The sequence below is a fragment of the Perognathus longimembris genome, chromosome 10 (assembly GCF_023159225.1).
Source record: "Perognathus longimembris pacificus isolate PPM17 chromosome 10, ASM2315922v1, whole genome shotgun sequence".
Taxonomy (NCBI): Eukaryota; Metazoa; Chordata; class Mammalia; order Rodentia; family Heteromyidae; genus Perognathus; species Perognathus longimembris.
Window position 1 is genome coordinate 12,591,511 of NC_063170.1, and position 25,410 is coordinate 12,616,920.

The 25,410-nt window shown below is 47.3% G+C and overlaps 1 protein-coding gene across 1 annotated transcript; it reads right to left on the reverse strand.

Moving 5' to 3' along the window:
• Positions 1–1,394: 1,394 nt before the first annotated feature.
• Positions 1,395–25,371, reverse strand: Pskh1 (protein serine kinase H1). The gene is made up of 3 exons (XM_048355294.1): positions 25,261–25,371; positions 15,760–16,786; positions 1,395–2,284 (listed from the first exon to the last, which is right to left on the reverse strand). Exons 2-3 carry the CDS (start codon positions 16,714–16,716, stop codon positions 1,967–1,969), a joined length of 1,275 nt encoding a protein of 424 aa, XP_048211251.1. The 5' UTR covers positions 16,717–16,786; positions 25,261–25,371; the 3' UTR covers positions 1,395–1,966.
• Positions 25,372–25,410: the final 39 nt, after the last annotated feature.

Below are 25,410 nucleotides of genomic sequence, written 5' to 3' on the forward strand. Positions count from 1 at the left end.
TACCTAGGCAAGAGAGGATATAAATCCTCAGGACTTCAGGCCCCTAGAGACACTTGGAGAATTAGGGGGAAATTCTGAGGCCATGAGGCATGGGCTCTCCACTGCCTCCTGTGCAAGGTACAGTGGGACAGAAGAGGGAGTATAAAAGGCACAGTCAACTTGGCACCGAGTGGTCTCTTTGGTTTGATTTCCCACTGAAGGTGGCACACACAGAAAGAAGAGGACTTGGCCCAAGGCTGCTCACTGGGAGGACCTGGGTACAGGTCAATCTCTCCACAAAGTCTAGCTAAGGCCCAAGCTGGGCCCTGGCCCTTCTTATCCATATAAAGCAGCTGTAGAGGAAGAAAAGCTTGAATTCCAGCCTGGTTAGTGAAGGGGGGAAGGAGACACTATGACAGCTATGGGGACACAGTTCTGGCTCAGTCCTCTGGGACTTCCCCCATCTAATAAGGACTCTAATAAAGACTTCCTCCAGCCTGAGATTCATCAGGGCCCAAAGTAGAAGGTTAATGCTGTGAAAGGAAGTGGACAGGGCAAGGCAGCTCTCACAGCAAGGCTAGTATCCCAGGCACCCAGAATTCAGAGGCCAATTACACAGTATGGCTAAGTTCCAGGAAGAGGTGCACAGAAGCAGAGCAGAAGGGTAACTGAACAGTCCAGGACCCTTTACTAATGCATCAACTCCTTCCTTTCCATTTTAATTTGGAGGACAGAAGCTGTGCAAGAAGGCTGTGCATACTTAAGTCGGACACTAGATGGTGCCATCATTAAGCTGTAGAGGAGGGCAAAGCAGCACCTGAGGGGAAGGGCAATGGGCAGTGCCAAAGGATGGAACCAGGGGGCCCTCTGCCTTGGCTCAGGTGTCCCAACCCCCCAGGTAGCAGCGGTGGGACTCTTGTTAACCTTCCCACCTCATAGTTGGGAAGGAAACTTCTGGGAAATGCAATAGGCATCCAAGGGAGAGGGGGCAACAGTGGGTTCTGCAAGAAGGTACTGAGGACTCTGAGCAGGAACCCACTTACAAAGAGGGGGTTAAAGCCTATCACCAACAAGCCTAAAAGTCCATGCCACAGCTCTACCACCAGAGGTCCTGGCAAGTCTTAGGGCTAGGAAGGGTTTTTGATGGCACCATGAAGGAAGACATCTGAAAGGTGAGGACTCCTTAAATGTAACCGGAGGCAAGGAGTCTAGCTTAAGCACCTGTAGTCTGAATCATAGCTAAAGTCAAGGTTAGAGATCCCACTGAAGCACTGTGTGTGTGTGTGTGTGTGTGTGTGTGTGTGTGTGTGTGTGTGTGTGTGTGTGTGTGTACTGGGGCTTAAACTCAGGGCTTGTGCTCTTGCTCAGCTCTATCACTCACGCTGGGCTCTATCACTTGAACTGTGCCTCCAATTCTGGCTTTTGCTGGTTAATTGGAAATAACAATGTCTCAAATTTGTCTCCCAGGCTGTCTTTGAACCATAATCCTCAGATCTTAGCCATGAGTAGCTAGGACTATAGCTGTGAGCCATCAGCACTCAGCTGGAGCACAATCTTAAGGCTTAGAATGACATGGAATGTAGAGAGCTAGGAAAGAAGGTTCTGTGGAAGAAGGAACGGACGTCTAAAAAGAACAGTCCCAAAGGTCCTGGACCCTAAGAATCCCTCCACCCGGCACTTAGGCCACTTTGGTCTGGGAAAAAGTCAAAGGATAAGAGGGTAAGTGATGATTAGGTCCTGTCCCTTTCCCCAACTCATCCAGAGGACTGCCCACCAAAAGGGGTAGCAGTGCCAGGAAAGGTCCCCAGGTGGGACATACCCATGGTAAGGACAGAGATTACTAAGCCACAGAGAAGGGGCTGAAGCCACACATTCTCTATGCGCCACTAGCCATGAGGCCTACCTCCAGAGAGGGGACTGATCCCAGAAGGCACAGCAGAAAGCAGCTAGGCTGAGACCGTGGCATGTCTAAGTCACAGCTGGTGGTTCAGCCATTATACTGCTGTTGATAGCGCAGGTTGAGCTCCCGCAGCTCTCGCTCCCGCACACGGCGGGACTTGTTGGAGCGTGTGGAGCGGCTGGAACGTGTGGACTGGGCAGACTTGGTGCTTTGACAGCGAGAGGAAGCACGCTTGAGGAGGTTCTGGGAGATGGATCGGTGCAGATTCTTCATGGATGAAGAAGCTGCCATGCTCACCACCCATGGGTGCCTCAGGGCCTGCAGAGCAGTCATGCGAGCTCCAGGGTCCACTGTCAGCAGGCGGTCAATGAAGTCTTTGGCAAGGTTGGACACACTGGGCCAGGGCTGGAGGACAAGAACAAGCGTTAGAGAAGCAGTCAACACTGCCCACCCTTCTGGATGATGTCACCACCAAGCACTGGAACCTGCCAGCATCTCTGTACTCCCTAGGGAAAGACACTATCGGATCCCATGCACCAATCTCACCCTCCCTTGCCCACTCAATGCTGGCCCAGGCTACCGGGCAGAGGCTGCTTTTGGTGGTGCTTTTAGGCTGCTTTTGGTGCTTTTAGGGAGGAAAAGAATGTCCACTAACCCAGGGAACTCTTAAAAAAAAAACACACAAACTGTATTGAGTGCTGGTGGCTCACATATGTCATCCTAGCTACTCAGGAGGCTGAGATATGAGGATGGTGGTTCAAAGCCAGCCAGGGTAGGAAAGTCTTGAGGCTCTTATCTCCAATTAACCACCAGAAAACTGGAAGTGGTGCTGTGGCTCAAGTGGTATAGTACTAGCCTTGAGCTGAAGAGCTCAGGGACAGTATTGAGGCCCTGAATTTAAAACCCTGGACTGGCAAAAAAAAAAAAAAGCCAGAAGTGGAGGTGTGGCTCAAGTGGCAGAGTACTTGTCTTGAATGAAAAAGGCAAGGGGAGCTTGAGGCCTCAAGTGCAAGTTTTCTATACCCTAGCACAAGTTTGAGTTTATTTTTTGCCAGTCCCAGCCCATGGAACAAGTTTTTTGTGCTAATACCAGAGAAAGAAAGAAAGAGGGGGTGGGAGGGCTGGGAATGTGGTAGAGAGCTTGCCTAACATACATGAAGCCCTGGGTTCGATTCCTCAGTACCACATAAACAAAAAAAGACAGAAGTGGCACTGTGGCTCAAGTGGTAGAGTGCTAGCCTTGAGCAAAAGAAGCTCAGGGACAGTGCCTAGGCCCTGAGTTCAAGTCCCTAGACTGGCAAAAAAAAAGAAAAAAGAATGAAGGGGGGGGGAGAGCAGGAAGGAGAAAAAGAGAGAGAGAGAAAGAGGCTAGGCCCTTCTCTGAGCTTGATGCACAAGGATCTTTTAGGATGTCAAGAGTACCACTGCTTTCCTTCCTAGTGCATGGATTCCGCTCCATGCCATGGTACCCTTTACCTTAGGAAACCCTTGTACATGTTCTCCAGAGGGTTCTTTTTTTCTTTTTCTTTTTTTTTTTTTTGCCAGTCCTGGGCCTTGGACTCAGGGCCTGAGCACTGTCCCTGGCTTCTCTTTGCTCAAGGCTAGCACTCTGCCACTTGAGTCACAGCACCACTTCTGGCCATTTTCTGTATATGTGGTGCTGGGGAATCGAACCCAGGGCTTCAAGTATACAAGGCAAGCGCTCTTGCCACTAGGCCATATCCCCAGCCCTCCAGAGGGTTCTTTTTTTTTTTGGCCAGTCCTGGGCCTTAGACTCAGGGCCTGAGCACTGTCCCTGGCTTCCTTTTTGCTCAAGGCTAGCACTCTGCCACTTGAGCCACAGCGCCACTTCTGGCCGTTTTCTGTATATGTGGTGCTGGGGAATCGAACCCAGGGCCTCATGTATACGAAGCAAGCTCTCTTGCCACTAGGCCATATCCCCAGCCCCTCCAGAGGGTTCTTGAGAGCCCACATTCTGACCAGTGGCATGGCCATATAGCACACCAACATACCCACTGACTACTGCTACCTCACTTGGGTTCCTTTGCTTCTTGCTGTACCCTTTCCCACTGCTGGACAGGAGAAAGGAGCTTAGATGAAGGCTTGGGCTGCTATACTGATCTGCCTTTTGGAGGGCAGATCTAAACATTTACTAAACGGAGTGACAGGAACTGAGTGACCTATACTGCCAAACAGCCACAGGAGCACTCTCGCCATCAGGCCAGATCTTCTGAGATTCTGTCCTTTACGAAAGAGAAAGCCAAGGCCTCTGATGTCTGAGAGCAGTGTGCAGTGCCAGAGCAGTAGCCACCCCTCCCCAGGAAAGTGTATCCATATACCCTGGTGAGCCTGGGCAGCTCTGGCTTTACTAGTGAGGCCTACAGACAAAATAACTGAGCTTCACAGTTAACCAAAAAGCTTTGGATGCACAGATCAAGAAAACTATGGATTGTTGCTGCCACTTAAACACAAGGAGATGCTTTTGGACCAGCCATTCCAGACCAAACCAGAGCCTCTGTCATTCAAGAAGGATGGGAGCAGAAGTGGAGGTGTAGGCTCAAGTGATAAAGCACCAGCTGTGTGTGAAAGAGCTAAGCCAAGAGTGTGAGGCCCTGCATTCACCAGCGCAAAAAAGAGGGAGAGGAGACAGCAAGCCTAACAAAAGCCTCCAATGGACATGGCAAACCCCAAGCTGGACAGATTGGGTCAGAATATCCATGCTGCCCCGTCCTTCTTTGGTCTCCAAGGAAAGAACTGACTGGGGTCCTTACTGAAGCCCCACTTGATCTGTTGTGAAAACTGCTTCAAGACAGCTGAAAGCTCAAGCTGGATAACAGATTCTGCTCCTGCCCCTTAGTCTAGTCTGTTCAGAAGAGGGACAATTCATCTGCAAAGGTAACACTAGATTCACAAGCTAGGAATCTGAAGCACAGATAGATCAGAGGCTCCTCCACCTCATATCCGCTACATCCAGCCAAACCATGGACCCCCCACAGCTCAGAACCAGCCCAATGCAGTCATAGAAGGGTCTCTCACCAGACCTTACTTGTGGGCTTTAAGCATCACCATCTCCAGAGTGGCACAAGCTCACACTAGGCACCGACCCCTACTGCTTGTCAAGCAGCCAGCCTGTTAGTGCCAAAGCGAGCCAGATTGATCCACCCCTCTTGCTCCCCAAGACGCTCGCCTCATCAATTACTATGTACGTGCAGCTGTGTGCAGAATACCGATGGACTTATTTGTCTGAGGGCCAGTCCAGCCCTCTCTGGCAGGCTCCAATGTGCCGCATCTTTGAAGAGCTTGGAGCAGCTGTGTGGAGGGGGGCAAAAGGGGGAGGTGTCCCTAAGCCAATGTGATTCAACTCTTCGTGACCAATGGTCCTTAGCTTAATCCTGGTATGATGAAGAATTTGCTGAGGGAAATCAAGGAGGGAACACAGGGAGGTGGTCCTCATCCAGCCTGCTGACAGTGAGCAAAAGCTTATGTTGACTCCAGAATAGCAGCCCCTAGAAGCCCTGCCAAGGCCTCCAACAGAATTCAAACAAGATAAGTAAGGTCTTCCACTCTCACCCAATACCACACTTCCGGCCCCAAGTCCAATACAGCACCTTCTAAGAGAAAGTATTCAATACCCATCCTACCTGCTTCCCCAAATACTTTGGCCCCTGGAGCCCAAGTATGTCTGTCAGCCTACATCTGAGTAGCTGTGAAGCATTCCAGGTGTGAAAAAGAAAAATGCTAAGCAACATGGCCTTCGGTTTCCACAGTACTAACTGCTTGCTTTAGGTGAAGGACAGAGCTCTGGCCTCAGTACATTATACTTGGGGCAGACCAGGGATAGTCATGGGCCTTGGTGGGCTGACAGATGGGACAGACTCCAAATAGCAGTCTCCCAGAGGCTTCCATCTGTGATGAACTGCCAGGAAATATTAATAAGCTAACTGGCTTTATCTCTAGACATTAAGTATTCAGCCTACTCTGGGGTCAGAACATAGCTTCAGTACCTACACTCTCCTATCTACATTCTCCACAAATTTCTGGAGCTGGATGAGTGGGAGCTGAGGACTAAGCCTAAGTTGTGGGAAAAGTGACAGGACCTCTGTTCTGATCATCAAGTTGGCTGCCTTTCTCAGAGTCTAAAATCCCCAAAGGTCCCCCTGTCCCTTTACAATTAGGGTACCTAACTCCTGGCATTACATAAAATCACAAAGAAGAGGAGGGAGCTGGGTGCTGGTGGCTCATGCCTATAATCCTAGCTACTCCGGAGGCTGAGATCTGAGGATTACAGTTCAAAACCAGGCCAGGCAGGAAAATCCATGAGACTCTCATCTCCAATTAACCACTGAAAAACTGGAAGTGGTGCTGTAGCTCAAAGTGGTAGAAGGCCTCCTATCTTTTTTCCCTATTCCTGGACTGCATGCAAGATACATAGCACACCCAGTGACAGCTGATCGCTTGGGCCCCTTGTCCAGCCCATGACTCTGAGAAGGCTCTCCAGCAGGCTCTTCCACAACAGAGCAGCCAGGGAAAGGAGGGAGGGGGAATGGAGCTGAGCTGAGCTACTATGACTCAGTCCTTCCCTCAGCTTTGTCTCTAGATGTATTTTTTGCATTTTCAGGCCTAGTACTCCCACCTTCAAAGGCCTCCTTTCTGTACTTACGTGGGCCTGAATGAGAGCACAGAAAAGGGCACAGAAGACATTCTGGGGAAAAAAGATTTGAATTTATGAAGAGACCAGAACTCTCCAATGACAACAAGAACAGCACACAATGATGGTGCCCAGAAGGATAAGGGTTTTGAAAAATTTAACAGGATTAGACACTTAATGGTAGTGGAACCAGCATGCCCTCTTCAGATCAACACACCATCCCAGGCTTCTAGACCTTTATCAAGATCCATACCCTGAGACCCTCCCCCTGGCCCCCCACCCCCGGCCAGGGGCCTGGCAAGGGGTAGGCAGCATGAAAAAGGAAGTGGCAAGGGAAGAAGTGAAAGGGATTTTGTTATTTTTATTTTTATTTTATTTTATTTTTTTTTTTGGCCAGTCCTGGGCCTTGGACTCAGGGCCTGAGCACCGTCCCTGGCCTCTTCCCGCTCAAGGCTAGCACTCCGCCACCTGAGCCACAGCGCCGCTTCTGGCCGTTTTCTGTATATGTGGTGCTGGGGAATCGAACCTAGGGCCTCATGTATCCGAGGCAGGCACCCTTGCCACTAGGCTATATCCCCAGCCCCTGTTATTTTTATTTTGAGCTAGGGTCTCACTATTTATCCCAGGCTAACCTTGAACTTGATATCCTTAGCCTCTTGAATACTAGGATTTCAACCATGCAGTATGATACACAGCTGGTCTTTGTTTTTCTAAAACAGGTGTCTGGCTATGTTATCCAGGCTGGTCTTAAAAATCCTGGGCTACAGTAATCCTCCCATCTCTGATTCTGGAACTACAGGTATATATACTACTGTCATCATCTGAGAACAGGTTTTGTTTTGGTTTGGTTTTTTGTGGTGCTACAGATTGAACATCACTGAACTACATACCCAATCCTGGAGTTCTAAAAAGAGGCAGATTCCAGCTATGCAAAAGGCTGAATGAAGCTGGAGAATCTCTTGAGCCGAGGCATTAAGAAACCAGCATGGGCAACATAGTGAAACTCTCTCTAAACAAGCAAACAAATAAATAGCTCAGTGGTAGAGTGCTTGCTTAGCATGTGTAAGGCCCCAAGTGCACACATGAAAGAAAGAAAGAAAAAAAGAAAAAGAGAGAGGGGGGAGGGAGGGGAGAAAGAAATAAAGAGGGAGAGAGAGGGGAAAAGAAGGAAAGGAAGGGAGGGAGGGAGGAAGAGAGGGAGGGAGAGAAGGAGGGAGAGAAGGAGGGAGAGAGGGAGGGCCAAGTGCCAATAGCTCGTGTCTATGATCTTAGCTACTCAGGATCAAGGTTCAAAGTCAGTCCTGGCAGGAAAGTTTGTGAGGTTCTTATCTCCAACTAACCACCAGAAAACTGGAAGTGGAGCTGTGGTTCAAAGTGGTAGAGCACCAGCCTTGAGCAAAAGAGGTCAGGGACAGCACCCAGGCATTAAGTTCAAGCCCCATTACTGGAAAAAGGGGGGTGGGGAGAGAAAGGAAGACAAAAACAAAAAGGCTTGACAACTCAAAGGCTAGTAAAGTTCTGAAACTTGAGATGAGTAACAAGATGTAATCTTGTGCCCCCATTTGTGCCTACTAAGTGAAGGGGAAGGAGGATGGATAAAAGGAAAACCGAATAGAACTTGAGAGTCAAGGATTCTAAGCTAGCCACCAGTAGCTCACACCTGTAATCCTAGTTATTTAGAAGGCTGAAATCTTGAGAATTGGGATTTGAAGCCAGCCCAGGCAAACAAGTTCAAGAAACTCTTATCTCTAATCAACCAATAAAAAGCTGAAAGTGGGGATATGGTTCAAGTGGTAAAGCATTAGCTTTGAGCAAAAAAGCTAAGCAAGAACATAAGGTTCTGAGTTCAAGCCCCAATAGTAGTGTGTGTGTGTGCGCACACACACACACACACATACACTAAAACAATTTTTTTTTTAATCCTAAGGGGCTAGGAATATGGCCTAGTGGTGGAGTGCTTACCTCGTATACATGAAGCCCTGGGTTCAATTCCTCAGCACCACGTATATAGAAAAAGCCAGAAGTGGTGCTGTGGCTCAAGTGGCAGAGTGCTAGCCTTGAGCAAAAGGAAGCCAGGGACAGTGTTAAGGCCCTGAATTCAAGTCCTAGGTCTGGCAAAATAAATAAATAAATTCCGAGCCAAGCATGCTTGTAAATCCTAGCTACTCTGAGGATAGTGGTTCAAATCCAGCTTGAGTATTTAAGTTTGTGAGACTCTTATCTCCAATTAGCTACCAAACAGCCAGAAATGGAGCTGTGGCTCGTGGTAGAGTGCTAGCTTTGAGCATAAAAGCTCAAGGACAGAGGCCAGGCCTTGAGTTCAAGATCCAGGACCAGTGCACGCACACGCGCGCGCGCGCACACACACACACACACACACACAAATTCTGTCTGTTCACTGAATGAGGAGAATGTTGACAACCCGTGAGCAACCAAGCAATGTTTGCCCTTTTGTGTGTATGTGTGTGGTCCTAGCCCTTGAACTCAGGGCCTAGGTGCTGTCCCTGAGCTCTTTTGCTCAAGGCTAGCACTCTACCACTTTGAGCCATAGCCACAGCTCCATTTTTGGCTTTTTTGCTGGTTAACTGACAATAAGAATCATATAGCCTTTCCTGTCTGGGCCGGCTTTGAATCGAGATCTTCAGATCTCAGCTTCCTGAGTAGCTAGGTTTACAGGCATGAGTCACCAGCACTTGGAGCAATGTCTGCTTTCAACGATGCCCTGGCATAGCTCTGGAAGGTTCTAGGTAGAGCAATATCTTATTTCCATTGAAAGGTTTATTGAGGCCAATTGGTTTCCAAAATCCAAGCTAGCTTAAAAAACAAACAAACAAACAGGGCTGGGAATATGGCCTAGTGGCAAGAGAGCTCGCCTCATATACGTGAAGCCCTGGGTTCGATTCTCCAGCACCACATATCTAGAAAACGGCCAGAAGTGGCGCTGTGGCTCAAGTGGCAGAGTGCTAGCCTTGAGCAAAAAGAAGCCAGGGACAGTGCTCAGGCCCTGAGTCCAAGGCCCAGGACTGGCCAAAAAACAAACAAACAAAAAAACCACCAACTTTCTTATTCTAATATCTAGTGCAGCTGCTACTTGGTCAACATGGAATGGAAGAATGTGTGAGAAGATGAAGGTGACTTAAGTCTTTGGCTTCAGCCAGCTGGGTACCATGGGTACCATGTAGGCATCAGTAGACACACAAACCAAGACATTTAGGCAGGAAGAAAAGTGATCCTGTATAACAGGAGGAGTAAGGAAGAAGGCACAGGCAGTGGGGATGGTTGGACCAGGTCACCATGAAACATCCCTTCATCAGAGAGAGACAGCTCCATCTCAGTGAGGGCAGAGGGGAGGAACGTGGGAAGCCATGAGTGGCTCTGAAGAGGTCCAAATGTGGGAGAGATGACAGCCTGGCAGAGCCCAGAACTTGAGAGCCTAGAAGCAACAGGGACTATGAGAGGGCGGTAGTGTCCAGATGGAGAGACAATGAAAAGAGCAGGAAAGGGAGGGGACAGCGGGCACACCAGTGATGACTCTGAGCACAAGGAATGTATTCCCTTTTGTTGCAGAGACATTGAGGGCTGGGGGTGGAAAATGGTTGTGATGAAAAGCAGCTCTGACCTGGGCTAGAGAGCTGCTGGAGGTGGTTAGAGGCCTTTCAGTAGGAAAGGCTGAATACAACCATGTGGGGGTGGCATCCACTTCTGCCACCACAGGGAAGGTCTTGCTCTCCAGAAGTGTGCAAGCAGAGCCAGAAACAATAGGAGACTGCCTAGAAGACTAAGCTGGGCATGAACGCATTTGCTTGTAACCCCAGTTTCTCAGAGGCAAGAGGATTACAAGTTCAAGGCCTGCCCGGGGAAAGGTAGTACAAGATTCTCTCAAAAACAAAATAAAAATAAAAGAGCGGGGGTATATAGTTCAAGTGGTAGAGCACTTGCTTGGCATGGGCAAGGCTTGTTCAGTTCCCAACAATGTGGAGGTCGGGGGAAGGGAATGCTAGAGGATTAGACTCTAATGAACCTAGCGGTTCATCCAGAGTTGGCACATTAAAGGGCTTTGCTCTTCTCCGCTAAGAGCCTGTCTCCTAGCTTTCCTTCCCCCACCCCTGGAACAGCTGCCCCTACCTCGTAAAAAAGGTTTCCAACCAAGGATAAATCTCCAACCACAGTGACAAATGGCCCAAACTATGCCACTTCCCAGAGACTAATCGGAGATCTGGCCTACGGGTTTCGCTCCTGCAATGGATGAAGGAGACATCATCTGTTGAAAACATGGAGAAGTGAAGACTGCCCTTCCTGTGGGATCCTTTCTGGACAAGTAGAGGAAGATCTTAAACACTTCACATCCAGCAGCCACAGAAAGAATTCTCCATTAATTTGTGTTTTCTTGTGCTACCAGCTACTGAGACAGATGTAGGAATACCATCCTTTGACTCTGAAAGCAGGGGATTGTAAGGGAAGAGAGGTGAGTGAACTGGTCCAGTACAAGCCACCCTAGCACTGGAGTGGAAACATGAGGCAATCAAAGCGTGCAGCAGGATTCAAGCACAAACTGGGAGACGCCCTGGACTTCCCTGCACTTTACTCTGCTGCCAGGGTACATATGGTTATCTGACTCTCCCATGTCACTTAGGCAGACTTACCCAGGGCTTAGGGTAAGATCTTTTATTTTTGTTTTAGGTGGGACTGGAGTTGGAATTCAGGGCCTCACTGCTGGGCAAGCTCTCTACTACTTGAACCATGCCTCCAGCTCTGAGATAAAGTCTTCTCTTTGTTTAATTCACTGCACCCTGTGACTTCAGGGAATAGGAAGAGTCAGCATACATAAACCAGGCTGCATCTCTATACCCCATAGGTGCCAATATCTATCACCCTGACAGCACCAACATGTGCCACAGTGTTTGCATTTCATTTTATCTTCCAAAATCCCAGGATAAGTGTTAGCCAGCCTTCCTTCCTTTTTGCATTTTTAAAAATTAGCTTAAGTTAATAGAGTCACTTTTAGAAGTGGAGAATCCAACTAGAGAGACTGAGGCAGGAAAATCACTTGAGTCTATGAGTTCAGGATCAGCCTAAGCAATCTAGAAAGACTTTTTTTTAAATTTTGCCAGTTCTGGGGCTTGAACTCAGGGCCTGAGCACTGTTTATCCCTGGCTTCTTTTTGCTCAAGGCTAGCACTCTACCACTTGAGCCACAGCACCACTTCTGGCTTTTTCTATATATGTGGTGCTGAGGAATCAAACCCAGGGCTTTATGTATGTGAGGCAAGCACTTTACCACTAGGCCATATTCCCAACCCAAGACTCATTTCTTTAGCATGAAAAAAGAGGAAGAGGAGGAGAAGAGGAGCAAAAGCTGGGTACTGGTAGTTCATGCCTACAATCCTATCTATTCAAAAGGCTGATGTATGAGAATCACAGTTCAAAGCCAGCTCAAACATGAAACTCTGAGAGACTCTTATGTCCAACTAATCACCACAAAGCCATAAATAAGAGCTATGGCTTCAGTGCTAGAGCACTGTAAACAGAGTCACAGAAGAGCTAAGATGGGAATACAAATGTCACCTCTGGCCTTAAGCACTCATCCTACCACAGGGTGATGTGTACAATTCAGTGCCTTTAAGCCCCAAGTGGGTGGATGGCCAGCCTTCAGCTCAGAGACCCATCCATGAAAAGTGACCACCACCACTGCTGCCCCAGCCCCAGCGCTACCTCTTATTCCCTGGTCAGAGTGAGCTTCCTCCACCTACCTGCAATATCTGCCCAGCACTCATTCACTTGGACAAGGCTTTGTGAGAGGCCTGTGCTCAAGCCCACTTGCTCCTGGTGTAGTCACCCAGGCTCACCCACGACTCAGACTACCCAAGCGGAGGAGGGTGGCAATTTGGGCTGCTGACTGCGACAGACAGCAGAGCGGATGATGGCATCACTCTGCCATCCATCTTCCAAGAGACTCTTCATACGCCCTGACTCTAGGAATAGAACTCTTGACAACAGTAATGACATCAGGCCAAGGATGTCACATTTCATGTCAAGTGAAGCACAGCAGCTCTGCCTGGAAGGACTCTATCAGTCCTCTAGTGTGAGTCTACAAGTGATTCACCGCCTATATCATTCCTTTAAAAACAGCTCCTTCAGCCTTGTGGGGCCTTGGCCTGCTGTGACAGAAAATTCACCTCTCAGGGTGGTTCTGTATGCCTTTAGCCTCCTCTCACCTTCATACAGGCCTTCCTCACATCAGGCCACATGTGCCTCCCTTCACCTCCAATTTGTTCTCCTTACATTAGCACCGCTGATCAAATGCCTATTTTTCTTCTCAAACTCATCTCCTTTCATATTCCCTCCTCCTTTAAGAGTACTGAATTTGCACTAAGAAATGCATAGCATATGCTGTCCCAAACCCTTCCCTGACAGAGTCCACAGCCAGCAGCTGTCTAAGTCTCTGCTTTGTCTTTTAGTACCAGCACCAGAAGAAAGTGCTCTCCGGTGGCTGGCAGCCCCATCTGCCTGTCAACAGTTGCATTTGGAACCTAACCAAGGCATCACCAACAAACACAGCTGCTCCCCTCAGGAGAAGCTAGAAACATTCCTCCCAGTTATTATTGACAAATGATCCGGTACAACTCAGAGAAGCACTAAGCTAAAGCTCAAACAAAGACTGCAGGGAGCTGGGCACCAGTGACTCAAACCTGTAATCCTTGCTACTCAGAAGGTTGAGATCTGAGAACCATGACTCAACGCCAGCCTAGGCAGAAAAGTCAGTGAGTCTCCTATCTCCCACTAACTACCAAAGAGCCATAAGTAGAGTGTGGCTCAAGTGGCAGAGTGCTAGTCTTGAGCACAAAAGTCCAGGGTCAGCGCCCAGGCTTACACACACTGGGAGCAGCAGAGGAGGGTACATAATCTTTAAACCCAGTCTTTCAGCTTCAATAGGAACAATATGCCTGAGTTTAGTCTTTCCTCCATTCATCTGTCAGTCCCCACTATAGATAATCAATAGCCAGTTCATAACACTGTGCAAGTTCCAATTAGATAAACTGCCCAATCAACAATTGCCAGAATAGGAGTTCTTGGAGGATGAATCTACAGACTTTCAAGTCTTTCCTTTGTCAGCAGCTTAGAAGACCTCTATCCCTCCCTTAACTACACTGCATACTCCTGCATTCTCACCTGCAGAGGACACTTAAAAGAGCAAGTGTTGAGGCAAGAGCCATAAAAATGGCCTGGATGGTCAGTAACATCTAGACCTTCAACAGTGTGGGATCATGCAGAGCTCTAGGAGACAGAATTCCTGAAGCACCATCAGCCTGTCAACCTTTAGGCACTTGTGGATTTATATTAAGATAATAGTTTTAGCTATAACCTCATGTAGTTCTCTGAGCTTCCTACTCAGATAGCTGAACTTTCTGAGTGCCCTTCAGGATCCTGTATGATTGTGCCTATAGGAGTACCTGCTCCCTGAGACTCTGCCCAAGAGTCTGCTTACTGCTCTCTCCTGAACTTATGTGCATGCTGTTCTACTTTGCCCAGTCTCACATCTCTCAGACATCTTCTAAAGTCCAAGTCACACCTCCATAGCTGTTACTGATTGTCCACTTCTGGCCATTATAGCACCTGCCTCAAACTTGCTCCTTTTTGTTTGTTTCTTCTTCTTCTTCTTCTCCTCCTTCCTCTCCTTCTCCTTCTCCTTCTCCTTCTTCTTCTTGCCAGTCCTGGCCTTGTACTCAGGGCCTGAGCACTGTCCCTGGCTTCTTTTTGCTCAAGGCTAGCACTCTGCCACTTGAGCTACAGCGCCACTTCTGGCCGTTTTCTATATATGTGGTGCTGGGGAATTGAACCCAGGGCTTCATGTATACAAGGCAAGCACTCTTGCCACCAGGCCATATTCCCAGCTGTTTGTTTTTCATGGGGCTTTAACTCCAGGCATGGGCATTGTCACTGAGTTCTTTTGCTCAAGGCTAGTGTTCTACCACTTTGAGCCATAGTACCATTTCTGGTTTTCTGGTTGTTAATTGGACATAAGAGTCTCATAGACATTCCTGCCCATGCTGGCTTTAAAGTGCAATCCTCAGATCTCAGTCTTCTGAGTAGCCAGGATTATAAGTGAGAGGCACCAGATGGTCTGTTGATTCAATATGGCCCATAGGCTAGCTCTTTTTTTGTTTTGTTTTGTTTTTCCAGTCCTGGAGCTTGGACTCGGGGCCTGAGCACTGTTCCTGGCTTCTTTTTGCTCAAGACTAGCACTCTACCACTTGAGCCACAGTGCCACTTCTGGCTTTTTCTGTTTAGGTGGTGCTGAGAAATTGAACCCAGGGCTTCGTGCGTGCTAGACAAGCACTCTACTGCTAAGCCACATTCCCAGCCCCAGCTAGCTCTTTTTTTAAATTTAATGTTTATTGTCAAGTGTTAAATAGCACACAGGTGCTATTTAAATATGTGAACTAAATTCCAACATTTAAGTTCAGATCTAGCTTATTTAAAAAAAAAACAAACTAGAAGATATGGACACCCAAGGATCTCATGGTTGCCTTGAAGAACCAGACTGAGAAGAGAAGGAATCTGCTCTCTGAGATGGAGTGTGTTTACTCTGGCTTGTCCCCATGGAATGCTGAGGAGGCCTTGTCCCTCCAATCAGCTTTGAGCGCACATGCAGCTACTGTGCCTAGAAACAGCTTCCCTTTGCCAGGGCCTACATCTCTTTGCCTCTCTGACAGGACTTTCTCCAGCATTTGTTGACATTCAGCATTGCCAAGATGCAACAGAGAATTTAATTTTCCCAAAGAAATTGTCAACTCATGAGATACTCAGTAATTGTAACAACAACAACAACAACAACAACAACAACAAAGAAAAACCCTCACTTTCCTTCAGTGGCACAATTCAGTGGCCCAGGTCACTAATGGGGATGGGTTCTGACAACCAACAGTGGCAGCCCACTTCTTGAATTGGCTTTATTCCTTTTTCTGCCTTTGATTAGCTTAAAGCTACTGGAATCACTTCCCATGGAAATTATCTGCCCCCAAGCCCTTACTTGAGGGCTTACTTTCAGGAGAAACCAAAAATACGATACTCTGCTAGTCTCACTTTGCCATTCTTATATTATCTGCCTGGCCCTCACCAGTGCAGCTCAGTGCATGTCCCTCTGATGAAGAGTTTCATGTTACGCTGCTCCCCACAATATGCACATAGGTTCCCCTGCCAACATCCTTAGAATAAAGGCAAAACAGACTCACCTCCCCCAGGTAACTGTACTTGCCCCTGAGGATCTGTCGGTACAGCCGGGTGCGGTTATCATCCTCAAAGGGCATGGTGCCACTGAGGAGGATGTAGGCAATGACCCCCAGCGCCCACATATCAACTGAGTTGGTGTAGGGCTTGCGGACTAGGACCTCAGGAGCAATGTACTCGGGTGTGCCACAGGTAGTCTTCATCAGGCAGTCGTCACCTTTCTTTCGGGCACTGGCCAGGCCAAAGTCAGTGATGATAATCTTGGAGTCAGTGCCTGGGTGATAGTAGAGTAGATTCTCAGGCTTGAGGTCTCGGTGTGTGATGCCCAGGGCATGTAGATACCGAACACCATCTAGCACCATCTGCAGAACCCTCGTGGCGTCCCGCTCAGTGAAGGAACCCTTGGCAATAATGCGGTCAAAGAGTTCACCACCGGTGGCCAGCTCCATCACCATGTACACACGCTCCTGCGTCTCAAACACCTCTACCAGCTGGATGATGTTGGCATGGCGGACCCGGCGCAGCACACGTAGCTCTGACTCACATACCTCCCGTCCTTCTCGGTACTTGGTCTCGATCATCTTGATGGCATATGGCTGATGGGTTGCCCGGTGCTCCACACGTACCACTCTGCTAAAGCTGCCTCGGCCAATCAGAGCCTTGATATCATACTTAGCAGTCACACGTGGGTCAAACTTGGCTCTGTATTTAGCCACCCTGGCTCTGCGTGGTGGTTCTGAGGGAGGCTCTGTGTGGCCACTAGTTGGGGCACTGGGGGAGGGATGTGCATATTGACTGGCAGCTGGAAATCCAGCTTTGACAGGGCCAACATGTTCCACTTCTGTGATGAAGTGCTTGTATGCATCATTCTTAGTACTACTGAAGGGTTCTACCTTCTTGACCAGATCCAGCTGGACATCCTTGGTTGGCTCAGGAAGGACTTTGCTTGTCCCACAGCCCATCACGGACACAGGGGCATCCTCTCCAGCGAGGGTGGCAGGACCTGCTCCTCAGGCAGTGCCCTGTCTACACCTATGGTAACAGAAAATAGAGCAAGTCAGTATAGCTGGGGATGCCCCTGAAGGGATACCAGCCATCCTTCTTGCCTTCACTCCTTGTCAATAAGCCTAGTCTGATTTAACTGAAGGCCTAACCCTGGAAAGGAGGATGGCTTTGGTCCCTAAGAACTCAGTCTGGTTGGGTGCTGGTGGCTCACACCTGTAATCCTAGCTACTTAGAAGGCTGAGATCTAAGGATCAAGGTTCAAAGCCAGCCCAGGCAAGAAAGCCTATGAGACTCTTATCTCTAATTAACTTATAAAAGCTTAAAGTGAAGCTGTGGCTCAAGCGGTAGAGCACTAGCCTTGGGGGGAAAACCCTCAAAGCCCTGAGTTCAAGCCCAAGGACCAGCATGCGCACATACACAAAGAAATAAAAGAAGAAGAAAAAAGAACTGAAATGGAGTCAGATTATTGGTGGGTCTAGATGAAAGGCTTGACTTAACTCCCTGGGTCTTAGTCTCATGTTGCTCTTCAAGACAGATAGGGACAGGAAAGTACATGAGACTCAGCTGTCACAGCTCTTACTTCCTTATTCTGCCTAGGTCCCTTCTCCTGCTTGAAATCCTATATATTTTAAATGTTAAAATCACTCCCTTTGTTACTCTGACTCATATTTTCTGAAAAGAGTGTAGAGTGTTAGAGACCTCCTCCATCACCACCACCCACCAGGGCTCAGCAAGCTGCTTCTCCAAGGCTTCCATAGAGAGTGGGCTCTCCCAGCCCTCTAGGCTTCCTATTAGGGTTGGTACCACTGCAACAAACAACAAAATACTACCATGAGTGTTGTCCTAGCCTCACTTTATGGGTGGTTTTTACTGTTTCACTTATGCACAATATCCTTCCTGGAATTTACATGGTCTCACAATTCCCTAGCTCACCATAGACTGAAATAAGATCCAAGGCTGGCTGGAATCTATCCCAGTGAACCTGGGACCACAAGCCTTATCACAATGCCAGAAGGTAATTTGACAAACTAGACTATATCATGAGGCAGAGGGGCCCTTGAACTTAGAATATCAACATCTGAATCCAGTTGTGACTTAGGCTCTAGATCAGGGCACTCAGCTTCCTTGGGATGAAGATCTAAGAGGCCTCACTACTTGCTTATCAAAGTTTTGCCACTAACACCCAGTGATGGTGGGGTTGAAGTAACTGCTTTCTAGAGGTCACTGCCTTCCTATCTAAATCTATCTGAGGGCTACAATTTGAAGACAGCTAAGAATTTATTATGGCATACAGAATTGGTAATGAAATGATCAATTCAGGTAAAATGTTTATTAAACATCTACCAGATGTCAAGAAAGGAGGAATGAATAAGACATGACCCAATACAGATTATATTTTGATAAGACATTAAACTTTTGCCTAAGTGAAAAGCATAAAAACAGATTCTTTGGGGTAGTGTAAAACAAGGTCTCATTATACTGGCTGACCTAAAACTCACCATCTTCCTGCCACAGCCTTCCTAGTGCTATGATTGGGGGGTGTGCAACTATGCCTGGAAAAAGAGGTAATTCTAATACAGCATGCTGTTGAGATTGAAAAACAATTGTAGGTACATGTAGAGTGAGGCAAATGGTAGGGAAGGCTTTGGCAGAAGGAATCCCTTTGCTGAATTTTGAAGCAAGAATATGTCAAGTAACCAGAGGTAGGAACAGTGATTCAGACACAGAGAAAAACACACTCCAAGGCCCAGAAGTTCAAAGGATATTAGGCAGTTTGAGTTTACAAAACTAGAGGTGGAGCTGAAGCTTTGAAAGGTCAACAAGAACTGATTACAGAAGGCAGCACAAGTTCAGGTAAGGACCAGGGCCTTTTGGGGAAGTGATGGAGAACTACCAAAGAGTTCAAGAGGAAGAGAGCTTATCTGATCTGTATTTCGAAAGAAGTGTGAGGAACCATGTGCCAATGGCTCATGTTTATGATCCTAGCCACTCAGGAAGCTGAGATCTGAAGAATCATACTTCAAGGTCAGCTGGGGCAGAAAAGTCTGGGAGACTCCATCTCCAAAATAACTAGCAAAAGGCCAAGCTGGTAGCGTGGCTCACATGGCAAGAGTGCCTGTCGAGCAACCAAGCCTCAAAAACACTAGGCTCTGAGTTCAAACTCTAGTACCAGCTGAAAAAGGAAGGAAGACAGAGGGTAGAATCAAGAGATGTCAATAAGACAACTGGCAAGGGCTAGAGGCTGGACATCAGGAGTGGGAGAAAGGAGAGCAGCACTCCCCCTCCTCATTCAGTAGTGCCTAGACAAAGGGTCAGGGATATAAGAGGAAGCCCAGTTTGGGAAGTGGCAGGAAGAGTTCAGATACACTGCAGTGAATATGGAATCGCCCCTGTGATATTCACTGCAAGTCACTGGATGTGTAGAATCTGACATCTGAAAAAGCTGATCAGAATGGAGGGACAAAGAGTGAACAAAAGCAGCAGTGATACTCACTAGACATTATATTGAAAATGAACTATACAACTTGTGGGCAGGGATAGGAGAGAAACTGGGAAAGCTTAAGGAATAAGGTGACTTTGTCCAAAAAGAAATGTACTCTTTACCTGATTTATGCAATGCTAAGCCCTCTGTACACTACCTTTATAATAACCTACAAAAGAAGCTGGGAATGTGACTTAGTGGTAGAGTGCTTGCCTGGCACGCATGAAGCCCTGGGTTTGATTCCTCAATATCACATAAACAGAAAAAGCCAGAAGTAGTGCTGTGGCTCAAGTGGTACAGTATTAGCCTTGAGCAAAAGAAGCTGGAGGATAGTGCCCAGGCCCTGAGTTCAAGCCCTAGCACTGGAGGTGGGGGGGGGGAAGCAAAATAATAACAATAAAAAGATTCTTTAAAAGTTTAAAAAAGAAAAAGCTGATCATCTAGTAGAAGGCCCAACTAAAGTCTCACTCATTTAACTAATAACTGAGGGTAAGTAAGTACATCTCCTCAGCCTCTGGTGAAGTCATCAAGTGATCCCATCAAAGAAAGCAGAGGATGTCCCAGGTAGGTTTTACTGTAGCAGTTTAGAGGGTAGGGTCATAGGGAACACACAAAGGTCATCAGATTTCTGTAAGCCAAGATCCTGAATTCAGGTGGTGAGATCAATCCTGAGCACGAAGTTTATCTTTGAAACATACCCACGACCTTGATTGCAATCGACTGGATAGGGCTGAGAATGTGGCTTAGTGGTAGAGTGCTTGCCTAGCATGCATGAAAGAAACCCTGGGTTCAATTCCTCAGTACCACATAAACAGAAAAAGCCAGAAGTGGTGCTGAGGCTCAAGTGGTAGAGTGCTAGCTTTGAGCACAGAGAGGCTCAGGGACAGTGCCCAGACCCTGAGTTCAGGTTCCAGGACTGGCAAAAAAAAAAAAAAAATCCACTGGATATGGAGCTGGAGGTAAAGTTTACTGGTAGAATACTTTCCCAGCACATACAAGGCCCTGGGTCGGAACTCTAGCACCTTAACACACACACACACACACACACACACACACACACACTCACACTCAGCTGTGAAATGAAAAGAATTTTGAGACCAGATTAAAAGTTCAGATTTTAATCAGTGTGTCATTATAATTCTCAACAGAATGAAGTTTATCTTTCCTCACAAGAAAAGGATTCATCTACCAACACAAACTCTTAAGGATTTTCTAAAGCTCTTACCCAAATTCCTAGGAGGTTCTCCATGGACCACTAGAAACAAAAACATTAAGAAAGGAGGTTTCTTCTCACAGAGGCCAATGATTACAACTGTGGACTTGGAATTTTGCAGACTCATCCCTTCCTTCAGGAAAGCCTAAGACTTCATCATAAGAAAGAAGTAAAGTTCAGGGCTGGGAATATGGCCTAGTGGTAAAGTGCTCACCTTGTATACATAAAGCCCTGGGTTCCATTCCTCAGCACCACATATATAGAAAAAGCTGGAAGTGGTACTGTGGCTTAAGTGGTAGAGTGCTAGCCTTGAGCAAAAAGAAGCCAGGAACAGTGCTCAGGCCCTGAGTTCAAGCCCTAGGACTGGCAAAACAAAACAAAACACAAAGAAGTAAAGTTCAGAAAAATGGAAAGCTATTAGGCCAGTATTCTGAGGCAGAACATAGGCTCCTGGCCCCTGATTCCTACCCAGTAAGCAACATCAACAACCACTATGAAGAAAGGCAAACTGTGCACAGTAACCAAGCACAGTAACTCATCCACCAACACAAACTCTTCAGATGTCACTTCTTTCTGGTGAGGAAGCAGAACTCTAGATTCACAAATAAACTGTTGTCTCTAGATATACATACTGGTTCTTTTAGTTGAAATGTGCATACAACCCCTGGTCTGGCCCTGATGAGAAAAACTAAGGTCTACAAAAAAAAGTCCTGACTTTTCACTTTAAACAAAGCCTGAGCAAGGATCTAAAGTCAGCAGTAAAGGGCCACACTTATTCCAATTAGGAAAGATTCAAAGGTAAGCTACTTCTGATACTTCATAGTTCAAGAAGTCTACAGACTGAAAAAGAGAAAGGGTGCTCACTCTGAAGGCTGGGAGACACAGGCAACATCCTCCAAGTGATCACAGCTGCTCCATACTCCAATCACATCTGTTAAGTTCTCTTCTCGTGTAGCTTAGGAAACAATGAGAACCATGAGAAACAGCAGTGATAGCTAGCAAAACTCCTGGGAAGGATAGAGCCTTTTCTGCTCCCAGCATTCACACACACACACACACACACACTTTTCTGCTCCCAACAGACACACACACACTTTTCAGCTCCCACACACACACACACACACACACACACACACACACACACACACACACACACACACACCCAGGACAGTGGCCAGGATAGGTGCTGAGAAAGCCTCAGGAAAAGTTCTCCCAGGAGGGTCACACTAAACCAGTTGTACCAAGTCATCAACACCATATCTGATTCTGCTCTGTACCTTCAATTCTTATTCAGATATATACACTCTCAAGGAAAACACAAGTTTGCTGGACAGTGGCAGTGGAAGTGAGCATTGGTCACTACTGTCCCACTGACCCTCTATTGAAGTGACAAACCAAGAAAACAGAGAAACTTGCCTTAAGCCACTGAGAAAATAGTGGCCAAGCATGGACCCAAGTCTCTTAGGCCCCCCATCTGGGGCTGCTTTTGACATATAGGAAAGACGCTAGAAATAGCTAGTGTCCAGCTGAGCCCAACCTCTTCAGGTCAAGGCCTCAATCCTTTCCCACATCCCTGAGCACCTTTTCTGAAATGCATACTTATAGTACATTCCCATCATCACAGGGTTGGGAAGTTCTAAAGTTGGCCAAATAAGATGCATTTAGAAAGTGAAATGGAAGAGCAAACTAAAGTCTCATTCATTTAACTATTAACTTGTGACTAACAAAGAGAACCCCAGTGTTCTACTTCAGATTCCATAGACACCAGGATCTGCAGGACCATTCGATTCCAGGTGCCATCATAAGAGGTGAAAGTATATTGTTTAGGGCTGGAAATGTGGCTTAGTGGTAGAGTGCTTGCCTAGCATGCATGAAGCCCTGGCTTCCATTCCTCAGTACCACATAAACTGAAAGGGCCTGAAGTGGCATTGTGATAGAGCATTAGCCTTGAGCACAGAGAGGTTCAAGGACAGTGCCCAGGCCCTGAGGTCAAGCCCCTAGACCAGCACACATAAAAACAAAGTGTTAGAGGCAAACGGGTTTCCTCAAGTCTGCACTTTCCCTAGCTCATTTATATAACTTTTACATAAAAGAACAATTAGACCTTGACAACAAACTTATTTAGCAAACCCACTATCTAACAAATTAACTTCCTAAATAGCCAGCTAGGACTGGGAATGTGGCTTAGTGGTAGAGTGCTTGCCTAGCATTCATGAAGCCCTGGGTTCAATTCCTCAGTACCACATAAACAGAAAAGGCCAGCAATGGCACTGTGGCTCAAGTGGTAGAGTGCTAGCCTTGAGCAAAAGAAACTTAGGGATAGTGCCCAGGCCCCGAATTAAAGCCCCAGGACTGGCATAAATAAATAGCCAACTGTATATATCCTAGTGAAATTGTGAAGCAGTATTATCAGAGCTTTCTTTGAGGACTGAAATGCCCTCAAGGAAAAATTAAGTATGATGCTTCTTACCTACCTTAGTCTGAAGAGCAAACAGATTTATTAATGTGAAATTTTTCTGGAGCTGAGCTAGTAGCTCAGTGGTAGAGCATGAATTTAATTGGCATCATGTCTGGAGCCTTACGTTTGATCCCTAACACTAGGGGGTGGGGTGAGGAGATGAACTTTTCTTTTAGTGGTGTTGATGTTTGAACTTGAGTGCTCACACTTTTACTTCTGAGCCATTCCTCCAGCCCTAATTTTTGCAATAGGGTCTTCTTGCTTTCTTCCCAAGCTCAACTCCCATGTAGCTACAATAATAGGCACACTTCACGACAATCCTCCCAATTTCAGCCTCACAAGTAGCTAGGATTATAGGCATGAGCACCAGGTCCAGATTTTCTCTCTCTCTCTTTTCTTTTCTTTTTTTGCCGGTCCCGGGGCTTGGACTCAGGGCCTGAGCACTGTTCATGGCTTCTTTTTGCTCAAGGCTAGCACTCTACTTCTTCAGCCAGTGCTACTTCTGGCTTTTTCTGTTTATGTGGTGCTGAGGAATTGAACCCAGGGCCTCATGCATGCTAGGCAAGCAATCTACCGCTAAGCCACATTCCCAGTCCCCAGGTCCAGATTTTTCTTTTGACAAGAGCCATTCTGGGAAAAACTGCCACTAGTAATAATAGTGGCAATAGTTTTTGTGTTTTTTTTTAGCTGTGCTAAGCATCTCCTATGTATTAACATGCAGTGGGCATGATTATTCCTATTTTGGAGTTAGGAAACTAGGAAGTCAGACTTCTCATGGAAGTCAGAAACTGAACCCAGGTCCAAAGCCCATTAGCCAAAGCTAGCTAGCCCTTCCAACTAGGCAAAAGAGATAACTTCCTGAGGCAGTGACACAGGTCTTCAACCAGGAAATACAACCAAAGTTCTTCCTTTTTCCAAAATATATATTTTAACCCCAGATCCCATCTTTTGAATTAAAATCTTAAGAAAATGTAAGGCAGATGGTGGTGTACCACAAGGCTCTAGATTCAATTCCCAACATAGCAACACACACACACACACACACACACACACACACACACGCCTTCCAGTAAAGCCCTTGAATTTATATCTTGAAAAATTATCCCATGCTGGCTGCCAGTTGCTCATGACTGCAATACTAGCTATCTAGGAGTTGAGATCTGGAGATAGCTGTTCAAAACCAGATAGGGTAGAAGAAAAGTCCTCTCCAATCAAACAAAGAAAAACCAAAAGTGGGATGTGGCTCAAATGCTGGAGCACCAGCCTTAAGCAAAGCAAAAAACAACAAAGAGCCAGTGCCTAGGCCCTGAGTTCAAGCCAAGTACAGGAACACCAGCACACAGACACACAATTCTACCCCAAGAGCTTTTAGATCATCAAGGTTGTACAGGTTGCAGGACTTCCATACATAGGAGTTTGCCATGGTTACCTCAGATCTTGGCCCTGATGATAATATAGATGAATCTATCCATTCATAAATCAGTTACCTATCCCAATAGATTCAGCAAATAATACTGCTAGCTGCTACGTGAAGGGAGGCTTTTCCATTAAATTTTTGGGTGGATTTTAAAGAACACATGTAAGTTTTCTATACTGATGGGTGAGGGTGGAGTGGAAGGAAAGAGTATTAGGATCTAAGAAAAGTGTATATCTAAAGAAGGGCATGAAACCTCAAGAGCTAACAGGAAGCTCACAAGTTTCAAGAATAAACTACTAAAGGTAGCCAGTGCAGAAATGCTAAGGTGTTAATTACGGGGTTAGGCCTCTGTCACAATATGAAGACTCACGAATGCCACAAGCCATTATCCTTTAGCCACTAAGGAGTCAGTGCTAAGTAGGGAAGGACTCTCGATTTTCGGCAGGTTCACAGAAAAGGACTGAGCGTGACTGCTAGGCTTCCCCTGGCAAGGATGACAGGTTTGCCATTCAGGCGACGCAAGCAGGTGTCAGGTTTGTTTTCTAGCCAGTACAAGGAAGCGATCCATTGCCCCGCTGTAACCTGGCGTTCAATCGCTAGATGTGGAGCAGGCGCGGGGGCAGTGAGGGCAACCAGGTGAAATCAACCTAACCAGTGTGGACGTGGGACAGATGGACAGGAGGCAGGGCATACGCCCAAGTCCACCAGGCAGACCACGACAGCAGGTTTCGAGGTCAAGACACTCTCGGACACCGGGGACCCCGAGAAGCTACTGATCAGCCTGCTCCCCGGCACCTTAGGCCCCCGAGCACTCGGGCCGAGGCTTCGGACTGCACAGGGGCGGGCCCTGGTATACCAGGAAACAACTGCGGCTGCAGCTCGTCAGTCCCTCCCGCCCATTCGGCCGTCGCCCAGAGCCGCGCCGCCTCACCTCGCGCGGGCGGCTGGCTCGTCGGCGTCTCCGCGGCTCTGCGGACCGTTTCCCGGTCGCGGCCACGGCCGCCGCCGCCGCCATTCTCCGGCGTCAGCGTCGTGGCGTCATCATATCGCGCGCCAGACGTTAAAACAAACCCGCACCGCC